Source organism: Drosophila novamexicana, unplaced genomic scaffold, assembly GCF_003285875.2.
Source record: "Drosophila novamexicana strain 15010-1031.04,08,12 unplaced genomic scaffold, DnovRS2.1 tig00000193-arrow-pilon, whole genome shotgun sequence".
In the NCBI taxonomy this organism is placed as follows: domain Eukaryota; kingdom Metazoa; phylum Arthropoda; class Insecta; order Diptera; family Drosophilidae; genus Drosophila; species Drosophila novamexicana.
Window position 1 is genome coordinate 5,677,515 of NW_020824787.1, and position 14,702 is coordinate 5,692,216.

Sequence of the window (14,702 nt, forward strand, 5' to 3'; positions counted from 1 at the left end):
AGTCGTTTTACAGCACTGACGCGGCAGCACACTTATCGTTATTGACTTATCGTTATCGACCTATCGAACATTGTTATTTATTTACGTTTCTTTTCTGCAGCAGCAACAATGGGTGGCCCAGAATTACCAACAGATCCTGGAGAGGAGCATGATTTCCAAGCGCCGGCAATCGAGCATCCCCATGTTGGAGAACAAAGCGATGACAGTGCCGAGTCGGATGCCTATGACGGTTACCAGCCGCTTGCCACAGACGCTGAGGAGGCGGGCGCAGTTAACAATGACATAGTCACAGCTGCAGAGTCGAATGGTCGGGAGGAAGCCGATGAGGACATCGATTTGATGACAGCTGAAGTGACACACGGCGATCCGAATATGCCAACAATCGAAAGCATCGATGCGGAAATTGAACGCCAAGTGTGGAACGAACCACGGCCGCAGGAGCTGCAAATGGAGCTGGATAAAACGCGCACGGAGCAGGTGAGTGTGTGGCAATGGCCAGAAAATTGGATGTGGATTAGCATAACAATTGATTCCCATAGATACTCAAGGCCATGTCGAAAATAACATTGCCCAATGTGACGGTGCCCGACTGGGCCAAGGGTGTGCCCGAGGAGCGCTGGAAGCATGAGCTGCTGGAGCGCATACAAACACGCAAAGCGGCGCCGTCAACCGTGGAAGCTGCTGGACAGCTGCCCAAGCCGTCAGTTGATTAATACGCGTATATCTATATACATGAATCTAGGCTAAGCAAAAGGTATTTATTGTATTAGACCCTCAAAACGACACACTCCAATATATAAAATTTAAAAATAAATGCGTGCAACGCCAGATCTTAAAATACGGCAAGTAACGCCTGTCCAACCAAATTGACTTTGGTGAAGTTTTCGTCCTGCGGTGTATTTGTCAGCTCACGCAACTTATCCATCACATAATCAACGGAGACAACCTGGGCAATGGTCTCCTGGGCGCATTGCGTGGTTGTCAGATTACCAATGGCCTGCATGGAGCGATACCAGGCCTCCAAGTCCTTGGCCCATTTGAGCAGTTCCACAATGCCCGAGGTGGTCACATGACACACATCTGGCCGGGCTGCGCCCAACGTCTGCGAAATGGTCAGATTCAGATAAAACGTGGCAATCGCTATTTGCAAATTAGGGCTGCCCGCACGTATGCAGCTAACCAGCTCAATGATTTGCGGCAGTTGGGCTTCAATCTGCTGGCGTCCCACTGTGTGAGTCAAGGCGTTGGCTAGGCAGCGGCAGACCATTAGCTGATTGGCCGCCGTACCGTCCAGGTGTGGCAGCACGCCGTTCAAAAAGTTGTGGCTATTGTGCAGCAGACTGAAAACGGCCTCGTGACGCACTGCTAGGCGCAGTATGTCGAGCACCGGGAAAAGCATGCCAGCTGGCCATTTGAGCAGCATCATCAATGCCTCCAAGGCTGTCGGCTCCAGTTCCGGCGACTTGTCCGTCAGCCTTATGACGGCGAGCAAGACTTCGTCGCCCACTTTACCCTCTGCGCTGGTTAGTTTATTGTTGAACTCCCTGAAGAAGAGGCATATTTTCATTTATAGACGACAATTGGCTGGCATAGCTTACTTCATCTTCTCCAACACCTTGTTGGCATCGCATGTGTCGAAGGTGCGATAGCTGCTGACAGGGAAGTGTTTATCGCTGCCACGCACAAAATTTACATCGACGCTAGACTGTGTATTGCTGTTGGCAGTGGAGTAGCTGGAGGCGCCAGTAAAGGGATCCATATTGCCGCTGCCCCGGACGCTGCTGTTGCTGGAGCCGGGTACGTAGCGTGAGCCGCCAGTGAAAGGATCCTGATACCCACTGCAACAGGAATTTAAATATCAAATAGATGAAACCCCAAAAAAAAAATCTATACAGACGTTGTCGTTTGCGTCACCACGGCGGGCGCGTTTTCCGAATTCTTCACAATGAAATTGGCCACTTGATCCAGATATGCCTGGGGCAGGTTATTGCGGTGTATGAACTGTTGAGCGGCTTGCCAGGGATCTTCGCCGCGATTGTAGGGCAACTTGATGGGTGGCTCCGTATCGGATATGTCTACATTGAACACATAATCGTACTCCTTGCCCTCATGCAGTTTCTTGCCGGAGTTGGCCTGTGTGCCGCCCGTGGCACCAGTCACGTCGCCCACCAGGCTCCATTTACCCAGCTCCCACACGTAACACTTGACCGAGCCATCCACATGGCGCACCATTTTCGTCTGACCCTCGCGAGTGCCATTGGTTAACAAACCCTCCGGTCCGGCCAAGCTGGGAAAGTAGCATGCAATTAGAGTTGAGATGAAATGTTTGCTGGACAGGACTTACTCTGTCTTCTTGACACCGCCGATTTCCTCACTAAGCTGCGACTTGTGCGTGGCCACGGCTAAATCAAAGGCACGTCTGAGACTCTCGGCAGCCTGGCGAGTCGGTTCCTGGCTGAAAACGCGCACAACGCCATCACTGCAGCCGGTGACAATGTCGCCGTTTTGCAGACAAGCAACCGACCACACTGAAATGGCCGGATGCAGAATAGGGGCACCCAGCTCGTCGCCTGTGATCACATTCCACATGCGGAGCGTGCTGTCCTCACCGCACGAGACGACAATGTGCTCGCCCAGCGCCTGATTGCGTGCCAGAGCATATATATAGTTGGTATGGCCGCTCAGCTCGCGCACGCACTCGCCGTCCTCGTTCCAGAAGCGCAGCACAGCATCGTTGCCGCAGGAGAGCAGAGAATTGGCGGGCAGCGGAACGAGTCCACGCACGCAATCTGTGTGACCTTTGAGCAGCCGCAGCTTTTCGCCTTGCGCATTCCAGTAGTAGATGCACTTGTCGGCGCCGCCCGTAACATATTTCTGCTGTGTGGCCATCGTTGCCACGGCCCAAACGGCCGCCTCGTGGCCCTGCAGCGTCACAAATGTGACATCGCCCGTTTCACTGATGGTCCACACGCGCGCTGTCTTGTCCCAGCTGCCGCTGATGAGACTGCGCGACTTGAGGCCCGCGGCCAGAGTGCAGACAGTCGATTCGTGACCTTTAAGCGTGATTAGTGGCACAAAGCCCTCTTGCCGGTATATGCAAATGGTCGCATCGTTGCTGGCAGTGCAGATCCACTGCTCCGACTCCAGATAATAGATGTAGGATATGAAGTTTTTGTGGTCCTGCAGCGTGACGCTCTCAATGTACTCGTTGCTTAAATATCAAAACAACATGAAGGACAATTAAACCGCCAAACTATAGAAGGTAATTTTTTTTTTGTCTTGGTACGCACCCGATTGGTTTCCAGAGTTTTGTGCTTTTGTCGCGTGAGCCGGACAAAATTAATTGGCCGCCGCCTGGTGCGTTGCCACCAGCAGCCACTGCGCGCACATCCAGGCTGTGGCCCAGTAGCTCGCAGCTAATCTTGTAATTATCCAGCGTCGGCTCCATTTTGCAGTCCCTGACTTTGCTAATTTTCGTCGGCTTTTTTGGCGAATAGTATTTTTAGTAGAGGTGGGAGTAACTGAATATCGATAACATTTCACATTGCTTAACACTCAAATTATCGTTTAAGCATAGTAAGCAGAGCAGAGATAACAGCCCAGGATATGTACGATATATATTAAATGTAAATAAATTGATTTAATTTAACTTGTATGCGTTGCAAATTAACACATTGGTTAATTCTATGGTATACGTTTATTTTGCAATAACAGAAAAATCGCTTTATTTAACATCAGGTACGGTGTTTTCACAGTCTAATTGAATTGTTATGGCCTGCTGATCAGCATACTATGCCTTTTACACTTACGTCCTCTTTATTAAATAAGCCACAGTTTTACATTGCGCAAATTACGCTTGTAAACATAAAAACAAAAGGCGAATTTTAAAGTTTTAATACGAACGCTTGTTAGACATGCAGGCAGCAGGCGCAGGTATTCGTGTGCCGCTAAAGCTCTTCGCATTGCTGCCGCGGCTCTCGCAGTCCAGCCGCAATTTCACTGATGCCGCAACAGCCGCAACAGAGGAGCCAGAAAAGGCGCCGCCACCACCGTCTCCGCCGTCGGCGACAAGTTCCATGAAGATGAGAGGCTGGCAGCTGCACAGCTACGGCGGCATCGACGAGCTGCAGCTGTCCGACAAACTCAAGTGGCCGCAAATCCGCAGCTCCGACGAATGCCTGGTGCGGGTGCGCGCCACGGCGGTGAATCCCATCGATATAGCCATGTTGGGCGGCTACGGGTCCACGCTGCTTAACCAGTTGCGTTGTCAGGCCAACGATCACATAGAGTTCCCCTTGACGCTGGGCCGTGAGTTCTGCGGCGAACTGGTCCAGAAGGGCATGGGTGTCTGCGACAAGCAGCTGCCGCTGGGCACACGGGTGTGGGGCGTGGTGCCCATACCAAATCCGAATGGCGCACATGCCGAGTACGTTGTGGTGCCCTCGTCCTGTGTAAGTCCGCAGCGCTTTTATGAGTAACTAAATTTGATTATGTATTGCATTTTTTTAGCTGGCGCCGGCACCAAAGGAACTGGACGACGGCGAGGCGACCAGTGTACTCTATGCGGGTCTGACCGCCTGGTCGGGCTTGTACCTAACTGGCGGCTTGGGCGGTCCATGCGGCGCCACCACCTCCGAGGGCGGTGGTGCAAATAAGCGCGTTCTGGTGCTCGGCGGATCGGGCAGCGTCGGCTCATTGGCCATACAGATATTGAAATCACAGCGCGCCCAGGTGCTCGCCACCTGCAGCGAAGATGCCGTGGAAATGGTGCGCTGTCTGGCCGACTACGTGGTCGACTATACGAAGCCCGATGCCAACGAGCAGCTGTGCACCTATGCGCCCTACGACATTGTCCTGGACTGCGCCGGGCAGGGCGGACAGCATGCCTCCGACTTGCCGTACGACTTTCGGCAGTATATCACATTCAACTCGCCGCTGCTGGCAAATATTGACAAAAGCGGCCTGTGCCTGGGTTCGCTCCAGAACTTCTCCGACTTGGTGCAGACAAATGTGCGCGCTGTCAGTCAGCGCGGGGGATTGGTCAAGTGGGGCTATTTCTATCCGGCGGCGCATGGCATTGAGTTCCTGCAGCGTCTGGTCGAGCGTCGAAAGGTTAGTTCGCGGATATTACTAGCTAAATCAAAGGCTAATCCTCTTTATATTTCTAGCTAATACCGCTTATTGACAGCAGCTTTGACTTCAACGACATGCCAAAGGCTTTTGAGCGCTTAAAGTGCGGCCATATGCGTGGTAAAATTGTGGTTAAGGTTTAAGACTAAATGTTAATCTTGTTACGGGTGATATTTAACTTGTTTGCTAATAAAAAAGAAAACTTGTCTGAAAAAATCATCAAAATATTTATTTGAATTATCTTTGCTCCACCGTTTCGCAACAGTTGCACTAAAATCTATCGATAAATGAGCAATCGACAGTCGGGCAGTTTATCGGCCGGCCTACACAGCCTATTGGCTAGTTTTGTAGTTTCGTGCATAAAGTACTTAAAAAATGTGAATTTAACCATTAATAAGTGGATAAATAAGTTAAAATATCTAAAATATAGTGCAATGCTACACTTATAGCATTGTGACCGTCAATTAATATCAGCAAACATTGGTAAATGGCCAAAAGTTATTATTTATTTTCATTAAAGCGCTGTGTTTTTGTTTGTTGCTCCACGTTGTCGCGCTTGTGTCGGCTAGAATTGTTAAGACGTCAATAACGTTTGGTCGAACCGAAATACCAGTAAATAATAAATTAAACCAAAATTTTACATGTTTCTTAACAATTATGAATTATAAATAAACCAATACATATGCACCGCCGGCAAAAACAGAGAACGCGCGTTTATTGAGCAAGCTACGAGAGCGCCAAGAGAGCGCACATCAGTCGGGAATAGAGTTGTCAGCTGTTGAAAGCGGCATCTTGGTACCATTCAAACAACTGCAAAATATAAAATCGATGATTATCTTTTATTGCTTAAATAGGAATACCAATTATTTTTTTAATTGTACATCAACTCGAAGTGATAAATTATTTTTTTCAAATAATAAGAAGAATAATTTCTGACCTTATAATGTACCAAAGCACAAGCAATGCGCACACTCGCCCGCCCATCAAAAGAACGGAACTCTGGTACTGAAACGGCGGCACATTTGCTCAGGCAAAACCCGAAGGCTTACAAAGCCTAAGAGAGCGCAGGAGAGAAACAATAACAAAAATGTTGTGAAACATGCTTATCAACATGCGCAAAGTGTGGCAACATGTGCCTCAACATTATTAGCCATTGTGTTTGTTGGACTTGTGTGTATGTTCCTAAACATATTTTGTCGACAACAAGGAGGGTCGCCCAATTTGGCAAATCTGCTCTCTCGCTTGCGTAGCAGCATGTGTCTCAACATGTATCTGCTGTAGCATGTGTGCTGCACTCGGTGCCGTTGTACTTTGCAACTGAAACTCCGGCTGAGTTGTTGTTACGTCGTCGAGAGAGTCGCGTGTTCATGTGTCGCGTTCGCGTTCTGATGTCTGTTGTTGCCACGGGCTTTGTCTGGTCGCAATGCAGCAGCAGCAGCAGTTCTGACTGACTGACTGACAACAGATAAACAAATCGGTGCCGCGAACTGTGTCTGAAAAGTGCGTGTCATTTAAACGGTAAATGGTAGTCCCGTTAATCAATTGCTTTAGTTAAAGCGGCATGTTGTTTCTTTTGTGCATGCGTGTGTGTGTGCGTGTGTGTTTGTTTGTGTGTTGCTAAACAATAATAATAAAGCAATAAATTGGCACACGAGCTTCCGTAAATTATCTTAAATTCAAATTGAGCAAACAAAAAAAAAATACATAATACATTACATTAAAGACGGCGAAAAAATTAAAGCAGAGACCGCAGAACACAAAAGCGGCACAAACAAAAAATGGAAACATTTTTTGGATAACTTTTCCAGATATTTTTCATTGATTTTTCTACTGGCGCGCCACACACACCTCCTGCTGCCACCACATATATAGAGAGAGAGAAACAGCGAAGGGGAAAGAGAGAAAGAGCGAGAGAGCGTTGCCATGCCGCCTGGTGTTTTGTGCACAGTTTGGCATTGGAACACTTTGTGGTACTATGTGCGTGTGTGTGCGGATTATCCTTTTTTATATATTTTGTTTATTTTCAAGTGCCTGTTTCCATTTTGTTGCGCACATTTTGTGCTGTCCATTCGTTTCGCTGCATTCCATTCTCGCAGCGTTTCAACACAATAAGCATGTGTGTGTTTGTGAGCGTGTGTGAGTGCTGGCAGCTGCCCTATGTAAATTTCTCTCTCGATGCTTGCTCTTGCTGCCGTTTTACCCCCCTCGGTGGCAGTGCCTCATGTTTTTAACTCTGCTTTGCTATACCATTCGCATCGTAGCTGGCGCCGCTGTTGACGCTGGCGCCGCGCTCTCTCTCTCTCACTCTCTGTCTCTCTCTTTCTCTCTCTCACTCTTGGCTTCATTCTTCGCACATCTTTCGCCTGGCGCTGGCTGCAGTCGTTGTCCTTTGGCCGTGCATTGCGCGTTGCCAACCAATTTGCCGTGTGTGTTGTCATTGTCATAATAAGAAAATTCCTGCTGTGCCTGCGGTCTCTGCAATTGTTTATGCGTCATTTAATCGAATATGTGAAATATTTTATATCATTTTTCCAGTGTCCTGCGGCCACTAAGGCTAATTAAAAACGGAGCTATCAACAACAACAATACAAATTTCAAAGGAACCAATCATCATGAGGCTTTTGAATTGACAAAATTAAAGTGTTGCATACTTTTCGCGTCGCGTGTTAGTTATTTATATTTCGGTTCGTCTACCCTGCGCGTCTCCTAACCGTTAATCAATCTATCTCCACCTATCTCTATCTGTGTGTGTGTGTTCGTGTGTGCTTGTGTATATTTTATACTGCTCTGTACATATGTACAATATTTGTCGTCATCATCACCATCATCATCGTTGTTGTTGTTGTTGTTATTTACTCGGCATTCGTATAAAGTAAAAATATAAATAATTTGTGTTCTTCGGTGTTGTCTCGTGTAAGTGTCTATAATTTGTTTAACTACGACAAGCGATCTGCAAGAAGCAAGACCAAAAGCAAAAGCGAAAGCGAAAGCAAAAGCAATCATAACATTTATCGATATACAATTTCGATATGGCAAATGATCAATTCTGTGCGCAACGATTCGAATGTCAACTGTCTAAGCAATCGTATAGTCAACAACAGCAACAACTACAAGAGAAGCAACAACTGCAGCAGGCCCAACAACAAGAAGAAGAGAAAGCTAGTAACGCCTAGCAGCTGAAAATTCTCCATTGACGATTCCCTTTCAAAACCCAATTGGGAATTTCATTTGATTAAAAAGTTCACACCATTGTTGGACACTCAAAAAGGTAAGATCCCAATTCGGTTATATTATCATTTTTAAAAATATTATATTACGTCATAAATAATTTCATTATGATTATGAAAATCAGTTAAATCTTGTTCATCTAGACAATTTTAAATTAGATTTAAATTGAATATAATTGGAAATAATGAATTGTCCAGATCACCAAAAAAAAAACTCTCTCGGGCGTTCGTCCTGCTAGACGATATTAGTAGAGTTTGTACTGAAAAGGAAAAGCTTTGAGTGTTCGATAACAATATATCGATAACAATATATCGATAATATTAGTATCAGTAATACTCCAATTACACTCTGCGTTGTACTTAATTCTACTTATTTTTTGAGCTTAAAATTCAAAATTGTTTTTATACACTCCCTATATACATTCTTATAAAATGATTTGAAATCTGTTAATTATACTTTGAACTTTGAACTATCATGATTTCTGACATACGTTTCGATTTGTTAAATAACATAAAATGTGTTTATGTTAAAATATTGTCTAGCTGGAAAAAAGAATTCCTACGCTTATAAACATACTGATGATTTTTCAGTGTAAGATGTAGAAACCTACTCTTCTTAAATCTCTATTTTTCCCTTGTATATTTCTGCTTAAGCATTAATTGTTTTGGTAGCTAATAAACCAATTGAATTATAGCTACAACAGAAATACATATGTGCATTGATAAAAACGTATACAAATGACATGACCGGCTTAAGTGCATTAAAAGATTAAAATCATGACAAAAAATGTTTGTCAAGCGCAAAGCATTCGACGTGCATGCAAGATACTCATTTCGTATGCATTTGCATAGAGAAGCGCTCAACTGTGAAAGCAGTTAACTAATTAAGACATAAAGACAATCAAAATCAAATGCATAAAAGATAAGAAACCGAAAGCAGCCAGAAAGGCATCAGGTCGTTCAATCTGATGATTGGAATCGATGGGATGAGTTACACTGCCGATAAAAAAATATGCTTAATTCATGTTGTTTTCGTCTGTCAGCGCCTACTCACACACTCACACACACACACATACACACACACACACTTCATGAACAGCAAAAGATACAGATACGAAGTTCAACTCTCAGATCGGCGACTGAAACTGTGTGCGGTTTTCAGTTTTATCTGCATCTTTTAATGACTTCGCAGGCGGCGTTTCCTTTTGTTTGTGTCCGAAATGTGCGGGCAGCATGTTTTGTTTTTGTTTACATTTCAAATGGGAAACGTTCTGCCCGATACCAGATGTGTGTCCACCAGATACGACTCGCTCGTTCGATGTTGTTGTTGTTGTTGTTGTTGTTGTTGTTGTGGGGGCCAGTAAGTTGAAAAAATTAAACTTTTAATATTAAGTCGTATATAACCAGCAACTAAAGTAGAGTATTATCTCTCGAGGTGGTCAGCGTAATGTCATCTCGCTCCCACGCCTCGGCGGTTGTGTTAGTTGCATCTCCTCGCGTCAGTTTCGCACCTTATACATAAAGCGACAAGAAACGGCATCAAAGAATAAGACAAGCAATCACGCCATAGTTCCGTTAAATATCACAAGCGACAAATGTAGCTGGCGTGGCGTATCAGTTGCATAGCCAAAGTGAGTTATCCACGCGGTCACCTCGTTCACTTCGTCTTCAGCTGTGAAAACGAACAGACGCAACGGAGTCATAACGTCTGCTCATTTTTCTAATTAACATTGCTAAGATCACACGTGTTAAACTTTTTCGGTTATAATCAAAATTGAAGACAAACGTATTTGGTTAAGAAGTATTCGCGAACGCGACATAGTGTTGGAACAGGGAGCGTTAGCAGCGCCCGACAAGCCCAGATATCGGCCGGTCTGCGTACGGCGCCCCCGCGCTCTAAACATTAAACATAATTCGGCGACCGGCCGAAAGAGCCCCATAATCAATCACCGCCCCTATTTCGGCGATTATTCGGCGAATTAGTTAAGCTCCAGTTCACACCGGCTGAGGCGCAGTTGGCTCAACTTAAAGTTTACACCGGTTCTTTTCATCGCTATATATTTGTCTAACGCTTAAAACGACCGAGTTGTGTCTTGCATACCTTATCTTACTCGGCAGAGTATAGCCACGCTTGATAGCGTGAAGCGTAGGTGTGACACAAAGGAGTGAAGGAGAAGTCTTTATCTGGAAACGAAATAGAGTTAACCGCAATCGAATAGTCTAGCTCGCTCGATGTCTCGCGCGCATGCGTTCTAGTTGAAACAATCCGTCGTCAAGCCGCGTAGGATTATCAGCTGTTTGATGTTGTCTGGAGGCCAGCCAATCTGAGTTTGGATTCTTAGTTCTTAATTACTTTCTTTGCTTTCTTTATTGTTTTTTTTTTAATGTAACCTTAATATACAAATTTCCTGTGAGTACATAGTAGCGTTACCCGTAGCAGCGATTTCCGTTTAAATAATTTTCTTTATGCACAGCTACCAAAAGCTTTAAAGCACCACACCAACTGCACTTTCGATGGGCCCAACGAACCTGCACCGATGGATATAACAGTGAGTGACAAGTCCGAATATAACTTACAGTGAGTACGGCCTATTATTGGCGAACGAATTATTTAATCGGTTTTATCGCACTCGGAATGCTCGTGTATTAACATGAATATATATAATAGTTTAACACCGCCCTGTTACACCTGAGTCTAGGCAAAAGAAAACAAAATACTAAAGAGTAAAGCATTCTTATATGGATCAGATGATTGTTATCTGAAGTTTACTTTAATTAAAATGTACCGATAAATTGTACAGGAAGGTCCGTCGCCGGTACGATCCTACGCTGAAGTCATATTGTTTATGTTGAATTAAATAAAACATTAGTGAAGGGGTAACCACCCAAATTAATCACGAGTTACCAAGGTTGGGAGGGTAAAGAATGGGGAGCGATCAACACCTACCGCACCCTAGCCACTGAAATTCTCACATAACAGTCCGCCGTTCTCATTTTTATTAATTCTGTACGTGAGTACAGCCCGAATACATCTTATTGGACCTTCATCTTATTAGTATACAGTCAGTGCACTTATCCTTTCTGAGCACAAAAGGAGTGATATGTGAAGGGAAGAGGAAAAGACCCACGCCAAATCCGACGAGCATAGTATAGAGCAACGCTAGAAGTGCACACCTTCCGAATCTCTTCACCTCTGCGGAAGAACATCAACCGCACGAAGCTGGTGGCCTCTTGAATAGAGCACAAGATCGCATACATACCCTTCTGCATGCTACAGAAAGTGGCGCCCAACGTGGGGCCCGAACGGCTAGGAGAAATAAGCCCTACATTATAGCTCTCAAATTTCACCCATTTAATAACATATTAAACATTTACTAAATTCCGTAATTTTATGATTTGAAGTTTTCCATATCTGTCTTATGAGACTGTTCTCTGGAGAAGCGATTATAATTCGAGTGCTTACGGATTAGTCGACCGAGTCGAATCATATTTCAGGGATAACTTTTAAGTTATAGAATTCACCCAGTTACCCAGGTTGTAGCGACCCGTTGATATGAATGAATCATCGTCTCTAGGAATAGCGATACCTATTACGAATAGTTCGACCAGAGTGAATAGACTCACATACAACAATACGCATCTCGATTCTGGGGTAACGAATGCGAGATTAGGTCGCGTAATTATGCGGAAAAGCAACTTAAGAATAGTTGACCTGTAAATACAAACCCGACCTCAGCAATTAGAAGTATCAGTAGTTTTCGGTATTGGCGACGTTATGTGAGATTATCCAGTTGGGATAACAATATGACCAGCATGGAGTCGGAAGGTGCGGACCGAATTTATTATTAACAGTTCAGTTTAAAGTTTCAGTTAAAGTTTAAAAAAAAAAAAAAAAAAAAAAAAAAAAAAAAAAAAAAAATATATATATATATATATATATATATGAAAATGGCAGTTCGTCACAGTAGGGAGAACCTGACAGATATATTGAGCGAACAAGATGCAATCTGCAATATTTGCGACCAACCCTTAAGTCAAGCTGATTTAACCGCAGTTTCGCCATGTAAACATAAATTTCATTACCCATGTATTACCGAGTCTTTAAGAGAATCTAACCACTGCCCAACTTGCAAAAGGCTCTGTACATTTAATCAGTTGGCTTTATCAAATAACAACTTGCAAGCTGAATTATCCGCTGCTGACCAGTTAGTCGACATTGCTACGCATGAGGAAGCATCGGAAAACAGCAGTACCGGCAATCGAGGTAGAGGCAGAACAAGCAGAATTAGTAACGCAGTACAGCGCCGCGGTATGGTGACCAGATCCCAACAGCGGAGCCAACTTGCGCCGCTGCCAAACATTTGCGCGAGTGAGGCAAGCGTGTCTCACGAAGCCCCTAAAGCACAAAGTGTGGAAGATATAAACCAAATAATTCAGGCCGCTATGCAGCGTCAACAGCAACAGCTCATGCAGGACCTGACAGCATTGATTCAGGGACAGTTGTCAACACGTCAGGTTGACAGTAATAGTCATCACTCGGGTCGAGAAAGAGTGTTTACTCCACCCGGTGAACCAGTTTTTATAGCAGACCGGAACCAGAATACATCCTCAAGTTCAGGTCATATCAATAACCAATACAATGGCAACGCCAGGAGACCAAACGCTTCGGTTCTGCCAGACAAAGTTCCAAACATTATTCAGAGTTGGCGAATCAAATTCGATGCAGCTAGAGATGGTCTGCAAACGGACGAGTTTCTCTACAGAGTTCGAGCACTAGCTCAACAGAATTTAAACGGGGACTATCAGCTTCTATGCGATCACTTACACCTCTTCTTCGGTGGGAAAGCCGTCGAGTGGTATTGGAGGTTTCATCGCGCTTGCCCTCAGTTTACTTGGGACGAGTTTTGTAGAGAGTTTAGAAAGAAATTTGATGACATTGATACAGATATGGATATCTGGGAGGCAATTAACAGCAGACGTCAAGGCGATAAGGAAACCTTCGAGGAATATCAGTTTCAAGTCGAGAGACTTGTGTCTCGCCTAAAAACCATAATTTCAGAAGAATCGTTAGTACGACTTCTCATCCGTCATTCAAAGCCCCATCTTCGTTACGAGCTAATGCACTTAGGCATAAACACCCTAGCGCGTTTAAGAGAAGCAATTCGCACTCACGAGCAATTTTCCAAACAAGTTAAGCCCCTATCAGTGAAAAATATTTTTCCCCAACGCTCTACTGTCTCCCAGCTCGATAATGGGTCGGACGCCGAAGAACTAGACGAAGTTTCAGCGCTGCAGCACAAGCAAATGAAGTGCTGGAACTGCGCAAAGTCAGGCCATCGGTTCGAGGATTGTCTTGAGGCGCGTATCATCTTTTGTTATGGATGTGGGATGAAGAACACCTATAAGCCAAATTGCCCAACATGTAACCCGTCGGAAAACCGCAGAAGGGATGCGTCAGCCAACAAAAACCTGTCGCATCCGAACCATTAAAAGTAGATTGTAGTACTCAGACCGAAGTCACAAATCCAATTTCATACAGACCATGTAATCCACCATGCCAGATACCTCAAGCTAAACTAGAGATTCACCAACCATACCAAGTTCGAGCAGCTCAGTATGCATCAGCCAGAAAACGCATCTTCGGAGACGTAGACAGTTGCTTATTGATTCGAAAACCCCGACGTTCAACCTTGCGAATGAGGTTTTTCTGGAAAAAGGTAGAAGAGAGCCGTAAAAAGCTTATTTCCGCCGTATTCTTGAATTCAGATAACCGATTGTACACCGATATCAAAATCGACGATAATAGTTATACCGCTCTTTTAGACTCAGGTGCAACTATAAGCTGCATTGGCGGCGTAGCCGCACAAAAGTTCATCAGACATCCACAGCTACAGAAGTGTTCTGGGCAAATCAGAACAGCCAATAATGCCAAATGTTCCGTAGTTGGCAGACTTGTCGTTGAAATAACTTATCGCAACCAAACTAAACCAGTAGAATTCTTTGTAATACCTGACCTAGAACAAAACTGTTACTTGGGAATCGATTTCTGGAGAGATTTTGGTTTACTTAATAGAATCACTGATCTTCCCTCAGAATCGGTGGCAGAACTAGATGTAGGTCGAGATGATAACACAGTAATTAGTGCGAAAATGCATTCTCTCTCAGCAGCTCAGCAGCGCAAGCTCACTTCAGTGATTAGCAAGCTACCCTCTTACGAGAAAGAAGGCTTGGGACGCACACACCTAATAGAGCATAACATCGACGTCGCTGATGCTAAGCCCGTCAAGCAGCGTCATTGGCCAGTTTCCCCTGCCAAAGAAAAACTTATGTTTGCCGAAATTGAAA

The 14,702-nt window shown here is 44.8% G+C and overlaps 4 protein-coding genes across 4 annotated transcripts; 3 read left to right on the forward strand and 1 right to left on the reverse strand.

The window, feature by feature from the left end:
- The first annotated feature begins 47 nt into the window (after window positions 1–47).
- Window positions 48–725, forward strand: LOC115758629 (male-enhanced antigen 1). Its single transcript, XM_030699364.1, has 2 exons — window positions 48–477; window positions 540–725. Exons 1-2 carry the CDS (start codon window positions 109–111, stop codon window positions 711–713), a joined length of 543 nt encoding a protein of 180 aa, XP_030555224.1. The 5' UTR covers window positions 48–108; the 3' UTR covers window positions 714–725.
- Window positions 726–739: 14 nt separating this feature from the next.
- Window positions 740–3,522, reverse strand: LOC115758628 (phospholipase A-2-activating protein). The gene is made up of 5 exons (XM_030699363.1): window positions 3,291–3,522; window positions 2,345–3,211; window positions 1,898–2,287; window positions 1,599–1,838; window positions 740–1,544 (listed from the first exon to the last, which is right to left on the reverse strand). Exons 1-5 carry the CDS (start codon window positions 3,446–3,448, stop codon window positions 833–835), a joined length of 2,367 nt encoding a protein of 788 aa, XP_030555223.1. The 5' UTR covers window positions 3,449–3,522; the 3' UTR covers window positions 740–832.
- Window positions 3,523–3,810: 288 nt separating this feature from the next.
- On the forward strand, window positions 3,811–5,332 carry LOC115758497 (reticulon-4-interacting protein 1 homolog, mitochondrial). The gene is made up of 3 exons (XM_030699181.1): window positions 3,811–4,451; window positions 4,510–5,112; window positions 5,169–5,332. Exons 1-3 carry the CDS (start codon window positions 3,915–3,917, stop codon window positions 5,271–5,273), a joined length of 1,245 nt encoding a protein of 414 aa, XP_030555041.1. The 5' UTR covers window positions 3,811–3,914; the 3' UTR covers window positions 5,274–5,332.
- A 4,402-nt stretch (window positions 5,333–9,734) lies between these two features.
- LOC115758982 lies at window positions 9,735–14,355 on the forward strand. Its single transcript, XM_030699785.1, has 2 exons — window positions 9,735–10,767; window positions 10,832–14,355. Exon 2 carries the CDS (start codon window positions 12,300–12,302, stop codon window positions 13,845–13,847), a length of 1,548 nt encoding a protein of 515 aa, XP_030555645.1. The 5' UTR covers window positions 9,735–10,767; window positions 10,832–12,299; the 3' UTR covers window positions 13,848–14,355.
- The last annotated feature ends 347 nt before the right edge of the window (window positions 14,356–14,702 follow it).